Below are 21,626 nucleotides of genomic sequence, written 5' to 3'. Positions count from 1 at the left end.
ACGAAGGAGGAAGCCTCCGAAAGCTTGTGAATTTAAAATAAAATTGCTGGACTATAACTTGGTGTTGTAAAATTGTTTACAATTATAAAGGTTCAACATAACTTCCTTGCTTTTGTACTCTATGCCTCTATTTATGAAGCCCAGGATCCCGTACGCTTTTTTAATCGCCTTTTCAACCTGTCCTGCCACCTTCAAAGATTTGTGCACATCTACCCCCAGTCACTAAGCTTAAAAATAATTTTCACCATGCAATGTCAACCCTCCTGCTCATTGCTTACAGTGGGGTGGATAAGGAGCTGAAGTTCAGTGAAGCTATTTCATATCTCTGTGCTTGGCATTCGACTGTCATAAATATAGGGGCACCAATTATGAGGTCTTCCACCATTTGTATATTTTGTTTCAAATTCATACACTTGGATATTTCCTCTTAAATACTCAAGGTTTAGACTACTGTTGGGCCTTATCCTGGATATTCCTTGAAACAGCTAAATATGTTCAATTTGTGTTGTGCCAAAGGAGCCCATTTTTGAAAATAACCCTTTAAACTTTAAACTGCACTGAATTTCAGTACAGCAATGCAAAAGTGGCAGCATGATTGCCTCATTTGTCTGGCGTAATTTTATGGAAAGGTATTTTGGGGGGGTGTGCACTTTTTTGTTTTTAAAAAGTGATGAATTACAAATCTAAATTTATTCACGATGCTAAATATTGAATTATTATATAGTGAGTTGTCTGTTGAGATTTGCTGACAGTTTATGCTGCCCCCAAGTGGTTTTGTAAGATTTTTTTTCCCTAATACTCCCTTAAATGAACTACAGGTTCAAATTCAAATTGGAGGGTATGACACGATAGCTATTACTGAGACATGGCTGCAGGATGGTCAGGTTGGTCAGATTGGGTTATAAGGTCTACAGGAGAGATAGGGAAAATGGAAGAGGGGGAGGAGTAGCCTTAATGATTAGAGATGAAATCACTTCAATGATAAAGGAGGATATAACGAGAGGTAAGCAGCCATCAGAGACCTTATGGGTTGAATTGAGAAATAGGAAAGGATCTAAGACTATAGTGGGAATTGTGTATAGGATCCTTGGCAGCAACTCTGAAGTGCTAGATTGTATAAATGCAGAGATTAGACAAGTGTGTAAGAAAGGCATAGTGGTCTTAATGGGGGACTTGAACCTTCACATAGATTGGGAAAAGCAGACTAGCAACTGTCAGAAAGGTAGTGAATTTCTTGAGTGTGTTAGGGATAGTTTTCTACAGCAGTATGTCCTGGAGGCAACAAGGGGGCAAGCCATACTAGATTTAGTAATGAGTAATGAACCAGATTTAGTTAACGGCTTAACTGTATGCGAACATCTATCCAATAGCGATCATAACATGATCGAGTTCAATGTAGTGTTTGAAAGGGAAAAAGTGAGTCAGCTGCTAAGATTCTAGACTTGGGTAAGGCCGAATTCAATGGGATGAGACAGAGAATGTCCACAGTAAACTGGGCAAATCTGTTAATGGGTAAAACGCCTGATGATCAGTGGGAAATGTTTAAAGAAACATTTAACGTGATATAGAATTGGTTTATACCCCTGAGGGGCAAGAACTCTACTTGCCAAAAAAAAAAAGCCATGGACAACTAAAGAGGTAAGGGACAGTATAAGACATAAGGAAAGGGCATACAAAAAGGCAAAAAATGGCACAGATCCTGGCGAATGGGAAAGATACAAAGAGAGTATGAAAAGAAACTTACAAGGGATATCAAAACCAATACAAAGAACTTTTATTGTTACATTAGGAAAAAGAGGGTGGTCAGGAGCAGTGTTGGCCCCTTAAAAACTGAAAATGGGGATATTGTCATTGACAGTGGGGAAATGGCGGACATGTTGAACAATTACTTTGTGTCAGTATTTATAGTAGAAAAAGAGGATAGCATGCCAGAAATCCCAAGATAACTAATATTGAAGTGGGGACAGGGACTTGATAAAATTAACATAAGTAAAGCAACAGTAATGAAGAAAATAATAGCACTAAAGAGTGACATCCTCAGGACCAGATGGTTTCCATCCCAGGGTTTTAAAGGAAGTAGATGAGCACATTGAAAGATTATATTTAGGGCATCTGCAAAGTTCTCTAGATTCAGGAACTGTCCCTCTGGATTGGAAAATTGCACGGGACTCTGCTTTTTAAGAAAGGAGAGAGAGGGAAACCAGGGAATAATAGACCAGTTAGCCTAACATTTGTTGTGGGGAAAATGCTGGAGTCTATAATTAAGGATAGGGTGACTGAACACCTTGAGAATTTTCAGTTAATCAGAGAGCCAGCATGGATTTGTGAAAGGTAGGTCGTGCCTGACAAACCTGATTGAATTTTTTGGAGAGGTGACTAAAGTAGTGGACAGGGGAATGTCAATGGATGTTATTTATATGGACTTCCAGAAGGCATTTGATAAGGTCCCACATAAGAGACTGTTAGCTAAGATAGAAGCCCATGGAATCGAGGGAAAAGTACGGACTTGGTTGGCTGAGCGAAAGGCGACAGAGAGTAGGGATAATGGGTAGGTACTCACATTGGCAGGATGTGACTAGTGGAGTCCCTCAGGGATCTGTCTTGGGGCCTCAATTATTCACAATATTTATTAACGACCTGGATGAAGGCATAGAAAGGCTCATATCTAAGTTTGCCGATGACACAAAGATTGGTGGCATTGTAAGCAGTGGAGATGAAAACATAAAATTGCAAAGCGATATTGATAGATTAGGTGAATGGGCAAAACTGTGGCAAAAGGAATTCAATGTAGACAAATGAGAGGTCATCCACTTTGGATCAAAAAAGGATAGAACAGGGTACTTTCTAAATGGTAAAAAGTTTAAAAACTGTGGATGTCCAAAGGGACTGAGGGGTACAGGTACATAGATCATTGAAGTGTCATGAACAGGTGCAGAAAATAATCAATAAAGCTAATGGAATGCTGGCCTTTATATCTAGAGGACTAGAGTACAAGGGGGCAGAAGTTATGCTGCAGCTATACAAAACCCTGGTTAGACCGCACCTGGAGCACTGTGAGCATTTCTGGGCACCGCACCTTCGGATGGACATATTGGCCTTGGAGTGAGTGCAGCGTAGGTTTACTAGAATGATACCCGGACTTCAAGGGTTAAGTTACGAGGAGAGATTACACAAATTGGGGTTGTATTCTCTGGAATTTCGAAGGTTATGGGGTGATCTGATCGAAGTTTATAAGATATTAAGGGGAACAAATAGGGTGGATAGAGAGAAACTATTTCCGCTGGTTGGGGATTCTAGGAGTAGGGGGCACAGTCTAAAAATTAGAGCCAGACCTTACAGGAGCGAGATTAGAAAATATTTCTAGTCACAAAGGGTGGTAGAAGTTTGGAACTCTCTTCCGCAAACGGCAATTGATGCTAGCTCAATTGCTAAATTTAAATCTGAGATAGATAGCTTTTTGGCAACCAAAGGTATTAAGGGATATGAGCCAAAGGCAGGTATATGGAGTTGGATCACAGATCAGCCATGATCTTATCAAATGGCGGAGCAGGCACAAGGGGCTAAATGGCCTACTTCTATTCCTATTACACCTCCTCTGTTGAAGATGGTGATTGGTGTCATCCCTTCACTACCACATCCAAGTAACCATTCTTCACATTCAGCAGTGTTAACAGGTTGTTCCTCGGTGGTGGGAATGTTTATAGCCATGGTACTTTCATCAAAACCATGAAAATGCCTTCTCCATTGCTTGCTTTTTTAGATTGGTAGAGTCACTGTTAAACCATTAGCAGCAGGGTTTTTTGCACAAAACAGTTTGCTGTACTATAGTAGAACATACTGTTATAAATATCTCATACCTCGGTAAAATTCCAGGAAATAATATTCACTATTTTAAAAGTAAAATGAAGAGGAATGTGAGAAGTAGTTGTGAAAATAAAATTCAGTACTCAGAAGTTTTTATCCACCTCCTTTAAACCGTTCTCCCCTACTTCCTCCACCCTCATCTCTAATGAGAGGTGCAAGGGGTCATGGATTTCTTTGTCACCAAGATAGAGACCATCCATTCTGCTGCCTCCTTCCCCTTGCCCACCAAGCCAAACCTCTCCACAGTCCCCACCCTACCCTACTCCTAAACCTCTATTTCTCTCCCGTCTCCAAAGCTGTGCTGCTCGTAACCTATCCTACACCAAGTCCTGCGTGCTCATCACTCCCATCATCACTGACCTACATTGGCTCCCAAACTCCAAGTGCCTCAAATTTAAAGTTCTTATTGTTGTATTTAAATTCTTCCTTATTTATCCCCTGAACTTTCCTTCCTTTGACTCCAGACTCTTGTGTATCTTTGTCCCACCATTGGTGGCCGTGCCTTCAGCCACCTGGGCCCCACACTCTGGAATTTCTTCCCTAAATTCCTCTGCCTCTTCACCTTGCTAGCTTCCTTTAAGACCCTTCTTAAAACTCTTCGAACCAGCATTTGCCTCCCTTTCCAGTATCTCCTCCTTTGGCTTGGCATCCAATTTTCCCTTACACTTCTATGAAGTGCCTTGCAACATTTTTTTTCCAGAAGTGCTATATAAATACAAGTTGTTATAAATTAAAATTCAGTGCTCAAAACTGCTTTTAACCCTTTCTTACATCGAGTTAGATTCTGCTATTTTGGATTGCTTTGCTTGAAAAAGTTTAAAAATCATTCAAGCATGTGTTGGTTATCAATGGTGAAAACGTGAATAATTAGCTTATAAATCAGTACTAAAGACATATTTCTACAATTAAAATTTTAAGAAAACTCCACTCAAAGGTGTTACAAGTTTTTATTTGTTCTTGGGATATTGGCAATGATTACCAGACTGAATTTATTGCCTATCTCTAGTTGCCCTGAGTAGGTTATGTTTGCTTTTTCCATGAACTACTGCCGTCCTTGTGGTGATGATGCTCCCATGATGGTGTTAGGTCAGGAATTGCTGGACATTTTCCCAGCAATGATGAAATGGTGATATAAACCTTGGTCAAGATAGCCAAGCTATTAGGGGGAGTACCACTTGTGATAACAGGCCACTTATGGAGGAATAGCTGTTAGGACCAGTCTGACCTATGATCTAGGAAACAAATTGCAGAGTACCATTGACATTGGCTATGTGTGCAGCTCATAATCTCCTGTTTTCTGGAGTGAACAAAGTCGAAGGAGGTCACATAAAGGACACAAGATGATGGACAAGGGAGAAAAAGATAATTATCTGCTAGATGCAAAACCATATAACCACTTATTCAATTTGGGAATATTGTCACCTTGAAAATGTTCTATAATTTTGAACGTAAAGCTGTTGCTTGCAAGATAATAAGGAAATGAGAGGGCTAACCTGTAATAAAATATGGGGACAGATATTGCTTTGAACGGTGAACCAACAGTGCTCGCTGCTCCATAGATTTATACTAACCCACTAATTTACTGCGGTCTTTACTGGGTGCAATTCCTCGAATAGGAAGTGGAGAAGAGCCCAGCGTCAGTTCAAACGAAGCTAGAACCTGTGGGAGAAGTAAGAGGATCACTCTCTCCCCTCGAGCAGTCAGACTGCAGCATTTTAGACAAGCTGCATTAACTGTCTCTGGAGGCTTGGAACATGAAATCCAGGAAGTGAATGTTACAACAGTGAAATCATTGTAAAAAACAGTTATAGACAGCGGGAAAGAAGAAAGGCTAAGAAATAATTGAATTAAATAAGAGACAGAAGGGAAAGTTTTTTAAAATAAAATTAAAAAAAAAATTTTAATGACCAAAATCTATTAAAATAAGGAGTAATAAGACTCCACATTTTTAGAAGTTAATTTTTAGTTGCTTGGCAGTCATTTTTAAAACTTAGTTTAGTCCTGGTATTTTTAAGATGACCTGTTTTGTGGCAATATTATTTACTTTCCAGCTGGGCAGATGAGCAAGTTGGTGTTTTTTTAATGATTTCACTGATTGTAGCCAGGGATAAACCTTTAATTTGAAGCTGTCATATCGCCGGCGAACCAGGAGGAGCAAGTTCCGGATTTCTGTTTCACTGCGCACGTGCAAACACTTGCTCCTCCATTTCGCCACTAACAACGGTGAACGCTGTTGAGCTCACCGTTCTTTTCCAAGCAATTTCTGCCCCATTGTATATGATTAAACTCTCCATAGTGTTGAGAAATTAATGAAGGAAACTTTGTGATTGAGGTGAAATTATCTACTCTTAAAGCATTTCTACAGGATTTGGAAATAAAATAATGACCTAGAAATTGCTGGAAAAATAATGCTGAGTTCGTGGCGCCCGCCGTTATTAGTGCGTAAAAAAAAAAAGCAGTTTGTGGTGAAGAGATACGCCATGAGTTCCGATTCACCACAAATTACTGGATGATTTGCACCCCTCCGCAGTTAGCCTCGCCAAAACTGAAAAAATTACGATCTTGCCGTAAGCCTCCCATTGTGTGTTATGAAATTGCTGGACTTGAACCGTTAGTATGAATTAATTCACCGCAGCCTTTTAGGGCTAGTAATTCATATCGTAAGGACCCTGTTAATTACGTGATTTATGGTCCTGATATGCTATTCAACCTTGGAGGCTTCAAAATTAAGCTGTGGAGTCTCATTCCAGCAGGTAGTAAATTGTTCCTAGAGGTTTTAAAAAAAAATTCTTGCTTTTCCTTTCTGCCTCTTTTTTTCTTCCTCTTAATCCAATCTTTCTTTCCCCCTCTATTTCCCTCTCTGTATCTGATTTGACTCTAATTCGCCCTATTTCGTTCTCTGTCGTTCGCTCTGTTTCTTTCTCTATTCTTAAATTTCATTGTTTAAATAGATAAACCATTGGACATGACATTGATGAGGTCCCAGATGCCCTGTTGACATCGCCTTGCCATTATTAATTTGCATTTCCAGGAATTTGCGGCAGAAAAATAATACAATCTGAAGGGTGAGGTAAAAAATCCAATTCACACGCTCGCTGCAAGAAGCATCATTTCAGCAATTTCTGGGCCAATCTTTCTGTAATTGTTGTGCCCACAATCACTCTTGTATTATTTTTCATAAGGTAGATTATTCAGTAACTGAAAAAGTATATAGATGTATATGGCTGTTCTTGTGTTTCCTTTAAGTTAATGGCCATACATTATTCCTTTTGTGTCCTCTCCCTTCCCTGCCTCTGCAACCTCATTTCATGGAGTAGCAAATCAGCTGAAGTGTTGAACGTTCTGATTTCAATGATGTCTTTCGTTGACACTTCTCCAAAAACCTTTGCAAAAAGCTTTCTCTTGATCTCTTTTAAAAAGCTGCCTTCAAATTTCAGTGATTCACCCTTAAATACTTAAACTACTATTTTAACATCATCTCAATTAGATCAATCATAGCAAATAAATCAACCATCGTCAAAATTATAGAGAATAAATCCTCTCGTTAGTTTCTTATTGACTCTGGCAAATGTACTAGAAACTGTATGCATCGTACTAACTTGTGGCTGTAACATAAAAGCTTATGCTGAGGAGAAGAAGCCTTTCGTTGAACCAGACATGGGTCTTCAAAATTCAGCCATAGGTTCATCTTCACTCACACAATGTTATCAATTGCAAGACTGCTAAATCACAATTCTGATTTTAGTTCATTGTTCTCATCTGTGCCACAGTAATGATTTTAATTTAATCCATTTCAAATAATCAATCTTCTAGTTCAACCTATAATTTGACCACCTTCTACAGTACTTTTAGATTGTTGTATTCAGTAATTTTAGTTCTGTTACCAAGTTAGAACTGAAAAGACACTAGACCACAGTGTTTTTGTGGGTGATGGGGTAGATTTTCAATACTGCCTGGGCGTTAAACAGGCCATGGAAATGAAAATCGGACGGTTGTTATGGAATTTTATGCCTGGAATTATTAACAATAAACCTGGACAACAAAGCAATCACACCATCAAATGCTATTCTGCCTTTTTACTTCTCAGAAAACTGAAATATGGGAAATGGACAAAACTGAAGCTGACATGGATGAATATATTTGGGAGAACAGTCAGTCTGAGAAAAATGCCTTGGAAACAATCTTCAGGATGAAAGAAGCTGAAAAATTCCCAACTGTTCCAAAGGAAGAAGTAATTAATTCCCCAGAAGTCAAAGATTATAAGAAGTCTGTGGTAAATATTAAAAATGATGGGGAAACAGAAGATAGCATTTTACAGTACAAAGAATCAGTGAAAAAACTGCTAAAATTGAAGGTTGCAGCATGATCTATGAAATAGGACAAGATCAATTTCTATTGAATTAGTATATTGGCACTGTACAGACGTTGTCAGAATCATTAATGAAGTAACCGGTGTTCAAATAAAGCATCTTGTATATAGAGAAGCATTAAGTGCTAATCTCTTTAAAAACAAATTGATTTTTACCTCCACAAATATGCTTGTATTGAGAGTATTTCAATTCCATGAATCAAACTTGTACTTTTCTTTTCCATTAAATTGTTTACTGTGTATACCCATGTATAAGGCTAGACATTTAGTCTTCCACCCTAAACTCCACTTCCCGGCCACTGACTTTATCCACCACACCTGCTACTCGCTAAAGCTGAATCAAACCATGCCACTCATTAAAATAAAATGTTCTGTTCTGTGGGAAGCCATGTGCAAAGCCATCTTATATGCTGGTCATAGATATTTTTTCAAGTTGTTTTTGGCTGAAAGGTGGAAGGGTCGCTTTTATATGTGAGATGGTATGGCATGATATTTATCATTCAGGGATTCATGGGTCACAAATGAAAATGAAGGATTGGATAGTAGCAAGCAATTGATCATAAAAGGAAATGAAAGTGAGGAATGATATAACTGAGGAGAAAATAATGGTATGAATTTCAAATGTTTTAAACAATTAAATTTTATTGAACACTCAAGGAACTTACAAACATGATGCTGAAAAGCAAGCTATGAATATGTTTAATAAAATTCACAATAAAAACTATGATTAACTGTGATGCTATGCATTTCTAGTGGCTTTGAATGTTTTTTTTTTTGTGGAAGTCTATCAACCTTTCTGTTCAGGGTTTCCTTAAAGAAAGGCCAACCTCCATTTTTATGATCTTTGCTTCTTCAATCTGTAAATAAGCTCCTGTAAATAACCTGTAGTGGTTTAATAAACTCAAACTAGGATTAACATTTCTTCTTCCAAATGCATATCCATGCTCCAAGAAACACTTGATTTAAAGTTAAGTGAAGTGTACAGGATCATCTAGGACTGAAAGCGAGCCAGGGGGGAAACAGGATCATAAGGGAACTGAAGGAAGTTGTTATTCGAAATTTCAATATCCCCGTCTTCACACTGCAAGCACAGGTTATAGACCTAATCCTTTTTTTTACCTCCAGTGTAATGTGGAATTTGGTAGTTTCATCTGTTTGAAAAGTAGGAAAGCACTGCGAATTGGAAAAAAAATCCCACGTGTGGATCTCCCATCTACCTAAATCTATTTCTTTGCTAAGGACAAAGTACTATTTGAGCCTGGCTTTTCTGAAGTTGACATCCATTTTTTAGAAGATGCCTGGGATTGAGGCTAGTAGCTGTGCTTAAAATAGTGACAGTTCTTAACTTTTCCAAAAAAAACACCAATTATTGTGTACGGCATGCATGTTCTGTCAAAGGTGATTTTTTAAAATGCAGCAGAACAAAAATAGATATTTTCAAAAGTGGCTTTCTAGCATTGTATATCTCCTAGTCCAACAAACATAAGTTCAGTAATCTCAAGTTTATAGCTAAATATCACCCAAGTCAATACTTTCCTGTTTGAATTTTGGATTCAGTTAATGAAATGTATTGTGTTCCATTGTGGCAGTGGTTTCATTCTTTGTAGCATGCTGTCAGAAATTCAGTACAGTCATGGGTCAGTTCCTCTAAAACCTTATGTACTAACAAACTGAGTATTTATAGATCCATCTATTGACCTCCCCTCTTTTCCTCTCACCTTGATCCCTACTTCCCAAAAAAAGTTTATTAAACACTTTAGTTGCCAAATCAACATATTCTTCGGAAAACTTGGCATGGCATGCCAGTTGTCATGGAGATACACTGTCAAAATGATAAGTTGTAACTCAGTAGTTTCAGTGAGAAAATTGTGGGCTTCCTTACTGGAGGAACATGGGTTGCAATGGCAGCCTTGTTCGATATTTCAACATGATTGTGCCAAACAAATGAGTTTTGCTCTTTCTGTGGACTATTATGTAATAAAGTGGACCACCTCTGGATGCTGTGCCTGAAGGCTTTCTGTTTTTGCCTAGGATTTGAAAATTCTGTCAGACCTTTGCAAGTATGTAACTTTTTTCATATTTATTCAAACCTATGTTCTGGATATGTCTTGTGAATACTGACTAGGTGTGATTTTTATGTTACAAAATGTCTACTATATTTGCTAGTAATTCTGATAACACGTATGGGAAAAAAAATAAGTGTATTGCTGTAGTACTGCGTAATGGTACTGTATACCTTCAGATCCTAAATTCACCATCTTATTTACCCTTTTGAAGTATGGTATGCAGCCTCTACCACACTGTGTGTTCATAACATAACAAAACTCAGTGACATTTTAGAATAGAGACTACATAATATTTACAAAAGAGACTGATAATCTGGGAGGGAATTTAAGGTATTAATTCAGCCTCCTCGTTTTGCTGGTGGAAATTGGTCTTGCAGACTGATATAATCAGAAGCAAGAGGTGGATTGAATTATTCCCCTGCCCCAGTTAGTCATTTATTATCTTTCCCATCCCCTCCGTATTGCTCTCCTGACTTTGCTTTAAATAATTCCATTATTATCTGTATTAAATTTTATTACTTTCTAAAACATTTTATTTTTTATTTTCTAGTTTCTTTTTTCTTGAAGACACTAATTCTTGTTGAAGTTTGGTGGCATATTGTGCCCTCCCAAAATTCAACCAAGTGGCCGTTTTTCATGTTCGAGCCTAAATGTTGACAAGCTATTCGACTGTTGGATAACATAACCCATTTTATCAGGTAATTGGATTGTTGGTTTGATTCATTTTGATATGCACATATGTTTTATCCAACCAGATGGCCAGTTTGCCACACTTACTGTCAAGTCAAAATGTTAGAGCACAGAAATGAAAGAATCTAGATGTGTTTAGAAATCTGAAAAACAAACATTACTGAAGTATTGATGAACGGCCAGGTTCTCTACATTATGGGCCGTTTGCAACCTAAGGCAGTACAGGGGTCCCCTGCGGTCATCTCCCTCCAAAACAGGTATACCGTTTTGGATACTGTTGGGGGAGATGGCTCACCAGGGGAAGGTGACAGCGGCCAGGTTCATGGCACCGTGGCTGGCTCTGCTGCACAGGAGGGCAGGAAAAAGAGTGGCAGAGCTATAGTGATAGGGGACTCGATTGTAAGGGGAATAGACAGGCGTTTCTGCGGACGCAACCGAGACTCCAGGATGGTATGTTGCCTCCCTGGTGCAAGGGTCAGGGATGTCTCGGAGCGGCTGCAGGACATTCTGGAGGGGGAGGGTGAACAGACAGTTGTCGTGGTGCATATAGGCACCAACGATATAGGTAAAAAATGGGATGAGGTCCTACAAGCTGAATTTAGGGAGTTAGGAGTTAAACTAAAAAGTAGGACCTCAAAGGTAGTAATCTCAGGATTGCGACCAGTGCCACGGGCTAGTCAGAGTAGGAATGACAGGATAGCTAGGATGAATACGTGGCTTTAGAGATGGTGCAAGAGGGAGGGATTCAAATTCCTGGGCCATTGGAACCGGTTCTGGGGGAGCTGGGACCAGTACAAATTGGACGGTCTGCATCTGGGCAGGACTGGAACCAATGTCCTAAGGGGAGTGTTTGCTAGTGCTGTTGGGCAGGGTTCAAACTAATGTGGCAGGGGGATGGGAACCGATGCAGGAAGTCAGTGGGAAGTAAAGTGGTGACGGAAACAAAAGGCAGTAAGGGAGCGTGTACAAAACATGACCGGACAGATGGTCTGAGAAAGCAGGGCAAAGACCAAGGGAAGTCTAGATTAAACTGCACTTATTTCAATGCAAGAAGTCTGATGGGCAAGGCAGATGAACTCGGGGCATGGATGGGTACATGGGACTGGGATGTTATAGCTATTACTGAAACATGGCTAAGGGAGGGGCAGGACTGGCAGCTCAATGTTCCAGGGTACAGATGATATAGGAAAGATAGAGCAGGAGGTAAGAGAGGAGGGGGAGTTCCGTTCTTGATTAGGGAGAACATCACGGCAGTAGTGAGAGGGGATATATCCGAGGGTTCGCCCGCTGACTCTATATGGGTAGAACTGAAAAATAAGAAGGGAGAGATCACTTTGATAGGATTGTACTACAGACCCCCAAATAGTCAATGGGAAATTGAGGAGCAAATATGTAAGGAGATTACAGACAGCTGCAAGAAAAATAGGGTGGTAATAGTAGGGGACTTTAACTTTCCCAACATTGACTGGGACAGCCATAGCATTAGGGGCTTGGATGGAGAGAAATTTGTTGAGAGTATTCAGGAGGAATTTCTCATTCAGTATGTGGATGGCCCGACCAGAGAGGTGGCAAAACTTGACCTCCTCTTGGGAAATAAGGAAGGGCAGGTGACAGAAGTGTTAGTGAGGGATCACTTTGGGACCAGTGATCATAATTCTATTAGTTTTAAGATAGCTAAGGAGAATGATAGGTCTGGCCCAAAAGTTAAAATTCTAAATTGGGGAAAGGCCAATTTTGATGGTATTAGACAGGAACTTTCAGAAGTTGATTGGGAGAGTCTGTTGGCAGGCAAAGGGACGTCTGGTAAGTGGGAGACTTTCAAAAGTGTGTTCACCAGGGTTCAGGGTAAGCACATTCCTTATAAAGTGAAGGGCAAGGCTGGTAGAAGTAGGGAACCTTGGATGACTCGGGAGATTGAGGCCCTAGTCAAAAAGAAGAAGGAGGCATATGACATGCATAGGCAGCTGGGATCAAGTGGATCCCTTGAAGAGTACAGAGATTGCCGGAGTAGAGTTGAGAGAAATCAGGAGGGCAAAAAGGGGACATGAGATTGCTTTGGCGGAACCACAAGAGATGGGTGAGATCCTAAATGAATATTTCACATCGGTATTTACGGTTGAGAAAGGCATGGATGTTGGGGAACTTGGGGAAATAAATAGTGATATCTTGAGGAGTGTACATATTACAGAGAGGGAGGTGCTGGAAGTCTTAACGCGCATCAAGGTAGATAAATCTCCGGGACCTGATGAAATGTATCCCAGGACGTTATGGGAGGTTAGGGAGGAAATTGCGGGTCCCCTAGCAGAGATATTTGAATCATCGACAGCTACAGGTGAGGTGCCTGAAGATTGGAGGGCAGCAAATGTTGTGCCTTTGTTTAAGAAGGGCGGCAGGGAAAAGCCTGGGAACTACAGACCGGTGAGCCTGACATCTGTAGTGGGTAAGTTGTTAGAGGGTATTCTGAGAGACAGGATCTACAGGCATTTGGAGAGGCAGGGACTGATTAGGAACAGTCAGCATGGTTTTGTGAGTGGAAAATCATGTCTCACGAATTTGATTGAGTTTTTTGAAGGGGTAACCAAGAAGATAGATGAGGGCTGTGCAGTAGACATGGACTTCAGCAAAGCCTTTGACAAGGTACCGCATGGTAGGTTGTTACATAAGGTTAAATCTCACGGGATCCAAGGTGAGGTAGCCAATTGGATACAAAATTGGATTGACGACAGAAGACAGAGGGTGGTTGTAGAGGGTTGTTTTTCAAACTGGAGGCCTGTGATCAGCGGTGTGCCTCAGGGATCGGTGCTGGGTCTGCTGTTATTTGTTATTTATATTAATGATTTGGATGAGAATTTAGGAGGCATGGTTAGTAAGTTTGCAGATGACACCAAGATTGTTGGCATTGTGGACAGTGAAGAAGGTTATCTAGGATTGCAACGGGATCTTGATAAATTGGGCCAGTGGGCCGATGAATGGCAGATGGAGTTTAATTTAGATAAATGTGAGGTGATGCATTTTGGTAAATTGAATCGGGCCAGGACCTACTCCGTTAATGGTAGGGCGTTGGGGAGAGTTATAGAACAAAGAGATCTAGGAGTACAGGTTCATAGCTCCTTGAAAGTGGAGTCACAGGTGGATAGGGTGGTGAAGAAGGCATTCAGCTTTCTTGGTTTAATTGGTCAGAACATTGAATACAGGAGTTGGGATGTCTTGTTGAAGTTGTACAAGACATTAGTAAGGCCACACTTGGAATACTGTGTACAGTTCTGGTCACCCTATTATAGAAAGGATATTATTAAACTAGAAAGAGTGCAGAAAAGATTTACTTGGATGCTACCGGGACTTGATGGTTTGACATATAGGGAGAGGTTGGATAGACTGAGACTTTTTTCCCTGGAGAGTAGGAGGTTAAGTGGTGATCTTATAGAAGTCTATAAAATAATGAGGGGCATAGATAAGGTAGATAGTCAAAATCTTTTCCCAAAGGTAGGGGAGTCTATAACGAGGGGACATAGATTTAAGGTGAGAGGGGAGAGATACAAAAGGGTCCAGAGGGGCAATTTTTTCACTCAAAGGGTGGTGAGTGTCTGGAACGAGCTGCCAGAGGCAGTAGTAGAGGCGGGTACAATTTTGTCTTTTTAAAAAGCATTTGGACAATTACATGGGTAAGATGGGTATAGAGGGATATGGGCCAAGTGCAGGCAATTGGGACTAGCTTAGTGGTATAAACTGGGCGACATGGACATGTTGGGCCGAAGGGCCTGTTTCCATGTTGTAAACTTCTATGATTCTAAAAGCTGGAGCTGTCTGTCCCACAAAGCCCATGCAACTCTATTTCTATTTAGCTCTTTTACTCTGTTTGGTTTTGGGGCTAATGTTAATGGTACAAGTGAGCATGTTCAGAAATAAAGTACTGATAACTGTATCTTGTGTGGAATATATATAACCAGCTTAAAAAGGTTTTGGTGCTGAAGACTAAGATCATTCTCAACAAGGAAAAACTTGCAATAGCGATACCTTAAAGAAATACAACATAGATGATATCAGATACCTAGAAATCAAAGAATTGAGATAACATCAAAAAATTATGAGAGCAGATTTTGAGCATATTATCAGCATCATCTGAATACCAAGATTTGTTATTATCAGTAGCTTGAGATATTTGCAAAATAATGGAGATGTTCATTTAAACGTCATGGGCCAGAATTCGCTCCGAGCAGTGAGGCAACGGTCACCGCCGTTCTTGCAAATTAAATAACGAAATTACTTACTGCAGGCTCTGTGGCATCGAATTGCTTGAACTTGAACTTTAAAAAAATTGTCTGCTATCAACCCAGCCAGTGAGCTGCGTGAGTAGCCGTGGCTGGAAAAGTGAGAGGAGAAGACACGCCCACAAAATCTGTCAAGAAGAGAAGTCATGCCCACAGATTCTGGCTACATTGCTCAAACAGGCAAGCAGACTTCATTTAAAGTTAGTGTTCTGTATGTCATTGTAAAGAAAAAAACACATAAATTTTTAATTCAAAAATTTTTTAATGACCAAAAACTATTACAATAAGGAGTAATATGAGACTCCACGTTTTTAAAAGTTAATTTTTAGTTGTTTGTCAGTCATTAAGACTTACTGCACCGTCAAAACTTAGTTTCGACCTGTATTTTTAAGCGTACCTGTTTTGTGGCATAATCAGTTACGTTCCAGCTGGGCAGATAATCAAGTTGGCGTGTTTTCGATGATTTCTCTGATTGCAGCGTGTGATGTGCCTTTAATTCGAAGTTGTCATATCACCAGCGAACCACTAGAAGCGAGTTCCGGATTTTTGTGTTTCACTGTACAAACGCTGGAACTTGCTCCTTCAATTTGCCTCGAACATAGAATGCTGTTGAGCTCCTCCATTATTTCGGGAGCGATTTATGGCCCCAGATGTAGCCCAAGAGGCACCGTGTAACACACTTGAGTGGCCCACAGAGACAAAGTTTGGACAATCCTGATGTATGCAATGGCGTCTGCACAGACATTGAAAATACAAGCTAGAAATTACTGCTGGCAATATGAGTGGATGAACACTTATTCCACTGTGTGTGTGTTCAAATAGCAGAGGAACGCCTATGTCTTAGAAATGCATTCAGTATTTGTCCACTAATATCACCCACAGTAATTTATTATAAAGCATAATAAAAATAGGTCAATTTTTTCAAAGGTAAATATTGTATATTTAAGATTTTTTTCATTGGTTATATAATTTTATTTCTCACTTGTACAATATGAATGTAAGGAATCTTACAACACCAGGTTATAGGTTGGACTATAACCTGGTGTTGTAAGATTCCTTACATTTGTCCATCCCAGTCCATCACCGGCATCTCCACATCATGGGTACAATATGAAAGCACACAAACAAGAGCCATTATTTTACGGGACTTTTAAAGCAGCAAAATTGGTATCAGATTTCGGAAAACAGTTCCACAGTTGTGAAGTGTTTGGAACTAATTCTGCAATATCCCCTATTTTAAATACCAAATTTGCACTTTGTCTCCAAATGTTGCAACAGTTTAAGCATGATTTTAAACTCCTAATCCCTGAAGGGACAGGAGAGAATGCAATGCTTTGTTGATTGTCCTGCAGGGAAAGAACAGCCATTGTTCCTTTAGGGTATTTAAGGTTCTGCTCGACTTGCCTTTCGACACCTCACCAGCTTCAAGGTCTTTCAGGTAAAGATTTTCTCTCTTAAGTATGTAATAGTAAAGGTGGCACGTTCCATTTTTGGCTAGATCCTGTGAAATGTACTCATGGACAGCAACAGCTACACAAACAGATGGGAAAAAAAATTCATTAACTTCCAAAAAAAATCTCTAAGGATATCACCTGGTTTTCTTTAAACTTTCATTTTTTTTGCCACAGAAATGGTTGGCTCCAGGTTAAGGAAATCACTTTTTTTCATAACTATATTACAAAGCAAGTTTAAGCACCGTAGAGTAAAAACATTTGGAAGTTTTAGAATGTGCTCTGAGATTTTTTTTTTGACCAGATTAAAGAATTTAAGTCAATGATTCTGCTGTCTGTTGACAGCAAATGATATTTGAAGATATCCTTGCAACCTAAACATTTAAAACTTTTTAAAGATTTGATAGTTATCAAATTGGTACTCACATTGGCGGGATGTGATTAGTGGAGTCCCGCAGGATCTGTCTTGGGGCCTCAATTATTCACAATATTTATTAACTACTTAGATATGAGACTTTCTATACCTTCATCTAAGTTTGCCGATGACACAAAGACTGGTGGCATTGTAAGCAGTGGAGATGAAAACATAAAGTTACAAAGCGATATTGATAGATTAGGTGAATGGGCAAAACTGTGGCAAATGGAATTCAATGTAGGCAAATGTGAGGTCATCCACTTTGGAGCAAAAAAGGATAGAACAGGGTACTTTCTAAATGGTAAAAAGTTAAAAACAGTGGATGTCCAAAGGGACTGAGGGGTTCAGGTACATAGATCATTGAAGTGTCATGAACAGGTGCAGAAAATGATCAGTAAGGCTAATGAAATGCTGGCCTTTATATCTACAGGACTAGAGTACAAGGGGACAGAAGTTATGTTGCAGCTATACAAAACCCTGGTTAGACCGCACCTGGAGCACTGTGAGCAGTTCTGGGCACCGCACCTTCGGAAGGACATATTGGCCTTGGAGGGAGTGCAGCGTAGGTTTACTAGAATGATACACGAACTTCAAGGGTTAAGTTACGAGGAGAGATTACACAAATCGGGGTTGTATTCTCTGGAATTTCGAAGGTTAAGGGGTGATCTGATCGAAGTTTATAAGATATTAAGGGGAACAAATAGGGTGGATAGAGAGAAACTATTTCTGCTGGTTGGGGGTTTTAGGAGTAGGGGGCAGTGTCTAAAAATTAGAGCCAGACCTTTCGGGAGTGAGATTAGAAAACATTTCTAGACACAAAGGGTGGTAGAAGTTTGGAACTCTCTTCTGCAAACGGCAATTGATGCTAGCTGAATTGCTAAATTTAAATCTGAGATATATAGCTTTTTGGCAACCAAAGGTATTAAGGGATATGGGCCAAAGGCAGGTATATGGAGTTGGATCACAGATCAGCCATGATCTTATCAAATGGCGGAGCAGGGTCGAGGGGCTGAATAGCCTACTGCTGTTCCTATGTTCCTATAAATTAAGTGAACCAACACATCAAGGATGCAGCAAGAAGAATTTATTTATTCAAGATGTGGAGATGCCGGTGATGGACTGGGGTGGACAAATGTAAGGAATCTTACAACACCAGGTTATAGTCCAACAATTTTATTTTAAAATCACAAGCTTTCGGAGATTATCCCCTTCGTCAGGTGAATGATTTTAAAATAAAATTGTTGGACTATAACCTGGTGTTGTAAGATTCCTTACATTTATTTATTCAAGTAAATGTACAGTTTTGCGATGGTGTGCAGCATTGTGCAAGTGTAAACATGTATTTCTATTACACAGAGATATGTGGCCAGCATTGTGAACTCACTTAAACAATTAGATGTAATGGGTTGATGGTAGAGATGGTATTCTAGAAGAATGGGCTGAAAGGCTTTCTTCATCCGGACTGCTTCTCAGAGCACTCGTTTTCCCAGGTAATTTTTAAGAGGTTTCTTGCTAAGGGACTTGAAAAAGACAACTCTGCTTCAATTAGGTGTGTACATTAGTAATCATACTATTTAGTTGATTGATTGGCTACAGATGAAAAAGTAAAGGACTTCTTCAGACTAATTGTCACACTCTTTTAGTTTTGTAAAGTTGTCATTACGCAGGATATGAACCCATGAAAATACTGGCCAGAGGAATACGTATTTTGATTTTTAAAAAGTGACATGGATGTCAACCAGCTGTTTGCAACCCACCACCTTATTTTCATGGAATATCCAACCTAATGACGGTGGTGGAAATGGGAACTCAGAGTTTAGAGATAGGCTAACCTTTTGAGATAAATGTATGTATAATTGGTTCCCTGAATTTTGTGTGTATTTGCGCAGCTATTATAGGGCTACAAGCAATTTTTGTAGCCATAATCCCGTACCATTCGCGTAAACAATAACTAATGAGGGACCTGTTATGTGTCTCAGCTACAACTCTCGGAGCTTATGCTGTTTAATTACCCTTACCCGGTAATTAATACGACAGTTCCTGTAGGTAACGGGACCAGTCGTGGTTGAAACGGTCATGGTAACAGTCGGGAAGTCGAGGCGTATTTGGCCCCACTCGCTTTGCGCCATTTTCCGGGAGTTCCCAATTTTCTGGTGTTTTTATCGGCGCACGGAGCTCCCTTCTGAAATAGGTGGGGACTTTTTGTATACGTAAAAGGGGGCAGTTTCCGGCCTGTGGGTATGCAGGATACCCAGTTCTCAGCATGCTCATAGAAACTTGGTGGGAAGGAGGCGTTGGGCGGACCTATTGGCAGAAGGCCTTTTAAAAGGCCTGCAGATGTTTGAGGTAAGTGGTTTAAAGGGCTCTTGTAATTTTTTTTTAACTACTTGTTTACTGCTGGCAATTGGGCTTTCATGATCCTTTGTTCCAGTCACCATTGGTAACAGTATTGGCTTATGGGGATCATTCATATTGACGCGCTCCTAGGAAGAGCTGTGGAGCCTTGGGACGTTTTACGTTAAAGGCGCAATATAAATGCAAGTTGTGGAGCAATGGCCGGCAGGTTACTTGAGGGTAGCACTATAATTTTCCTTCTTGTTTCCCATAAGTTATTGGCAGGCTCAGAGTATTGCATTCAGTAAAAAATTAGTTTCAAACACAAAAACATGCAATTTGATTAATGAAATTCTGAGAAGTTCCTTAGATAATCTTTTTCCGGTGCAGGATATGAATCAGACAAATGAGTGTTGATACCTCTATTGTGCGTGGATGCGCATCTCAACTCGTGCTGTTATAATACAAATCTACCGTGAAGTTCACGATATCGGCACATATTCAGTACCAAATTTGTACGGCACTGTTGAATCCAAAATTGGCGCAGCTAAATTACCAGCCACCTAAATAGCTGGTCTGATGCTGGAGTAGCACTGTACTAATGCCAGTAAACAGCTACAATACCTCAGAAATGGGCGTGCATCATGATCTTTATTTTCATTGTTCAGCAGAATGTTCTCTGCCCACTTAACGGCATGAATCCACAGCCACGGGGCCGATAGACTTACTTGATAGGCTGATAGATTGGATTGTGTGCTGCTGGGTGCGCAGGCGCCTCCACGAAACCGGAGATCCGCTACTACGGGCAGGTTCATGGACCTGCCAGAATGAGTGAAGAACCACTTTCTCTTCCTGCCTTTTAAAAGCCTCCTCAAAACCAACCGTGCCTTCAGTCCTCTCTTCTAATGCACCCCAGTGTTGCTTTCTTCCATTGGAATGTTTTCTATGTTGCAGACATGTACATACAAACCTCATATTTCTCTTGGGAAGTGTGAATTTTGTTCCGCTTTTTATCTGTTAAAGTTGTGAGTTTGTCATCATTGGTAAATCTCTATGTTTTGCTTTCTCTTGAAAAAATATACATTTAATTCAACCTTTAAACTTGTAGCTTTAAATATCAACGCGACATATAATTTTGTCGTTTAAAATGTTATTTCGTAGCAGTTTTGAGCAGAACATGATTTAGCTTTAGTGGATTGGACCTTGTTCAAACTGAACTTTAGATTTATGCAATTTGAGTTTGAAAGATGGTCAGATTATATCCTTTTAAAACAACAAAAAAGCCATCAAATAACATTGAATCAAACAGGTTTTTTACACACATGATGCTAAGGAAGCATTCGCCATTTACTTGAAGTATCGGATTTTATTGTTTTCTATGAGCAAGGATATGTACTGCATTGTCCTACAGTAATTCTGTCATCTTATGCAATTTAAGCTTCAATCTTAGTCATAATGGAAAGAAGATAACTGAACATGCAATAATCTAATTATACGGTTAATATCTGCCACCTGCATATCAAACTTAAGAAAGCAAAATAAAATTTCAGCTCAGCTTCTCGACATTGTTTCCTTTGTATAATTTCTGATGCACTTTTGTACAAAATATGTGTAAGTTTCGTTATCCACTTTTTAAAAAATGTTATCTGCTGATTCTTGTGTCAGAGCATGCAAATTATTTTCTTGCTACCGCCAACTTTCCACTGTCATTCAGTAATTTTGTACAGTACATTTGATATAAGTTTTTTTCGACAATTTGATCTGCTTTGGGATGAGTTAGCTATACGGAAATATGTGTAATTTACTTCAGCTATGCATTATTCCTTGTGTGAACAATTTATGTATAAATAGACATTCATAATTTCCTTTTTACTAAAACCTTTTTCTTAAAACTTGCAGTATTCAATTCAATTACAAAAAATATAACGTCAGAGATTGTTATCTGAAGTCGCAACCTTCATTAGAAGCGTTAGTCAAAAAAGAAACATTCTAAAAATAGACTCGAATACAGGAATACATATATTCCATACAGGAATAATAAAATAACTCGTAATTTGGAGAGAAAAAGAAACAAAAACTTCTGTGTAGGGTTCCATCTAGCCAGATAACCTTATATTAATGAATAGTTGACTTTGGATAGACTGCTATTATGTTTTTAAAAAAACAAAG

The 21,626-nt window shown here is 39.5% G+C and overlaps 1 protein-coding gene and 1 long non-coding RNA gene across 3 annotated transcripts in view; both read left to right on the top strand.

The window, feature by feature from the left end:
* mrps35 (mitochondrial ribosomal protein S35) overlaps window positions 1-10,829 on the top strand; it is a 34,935-nt gene extending 24,106 nt beyond the window's left edge. Inside the window, exon 8 of the mRNA XM_067999594.1 lies at window positions 7,952-10,829. Coding sequence (XP_067855695.1) covers window positions 7,952-8,230 — 279 coding nt within the window. The 3' untranslated portion in view covers window positions 8,231-10,829. The remainder of the gene's footprint in view (window positions 1-7,951) is intronic.
* Window positions 10,830-10,854: 25 nt separating this feature from the next.
* LOC137334707 (uncharacterized) lies at window positions 10,855-21,156 on the top strand. Of its 2 annotated transcripts, none has more exons than XR_010966212.1 (3): window positions 10,855-10,997; window positions 18,480-18,613; window positions 20,129-21,156. It is a non-coding gene; the product is annotated as an uncharacterized lncRNA (long non-coding RNA). The 2 variants fall into 2 exon arrangements; XR_010966211.1 differs by having other exon boundaries at window positions 20,126-21,156.
* The last annotated feature ends 470 nt before the right edge of the window (window positions 21,157-21,626 follow it).

This window comes from Heptranchias perlo, chromosome 18 (genome assembly GCF_035084215.1).
Source record: "Heptranchias perlo isolate sHepPer1 chromosome 18, sHepPer1.hap1, whole genome shotgun sequence".
NCBI classification, from domain to species: Eukaryota; Metazoa; Chordata; class Chondrichthyes; order Hexanchiformes; family Hexanchidae; genus Heptranchias; species Heptranchias perlo.
Note: the sequence above shows the minus strand (reverse complement) of the source record. Positions and strands in the feature narration are given on the sequence as shown.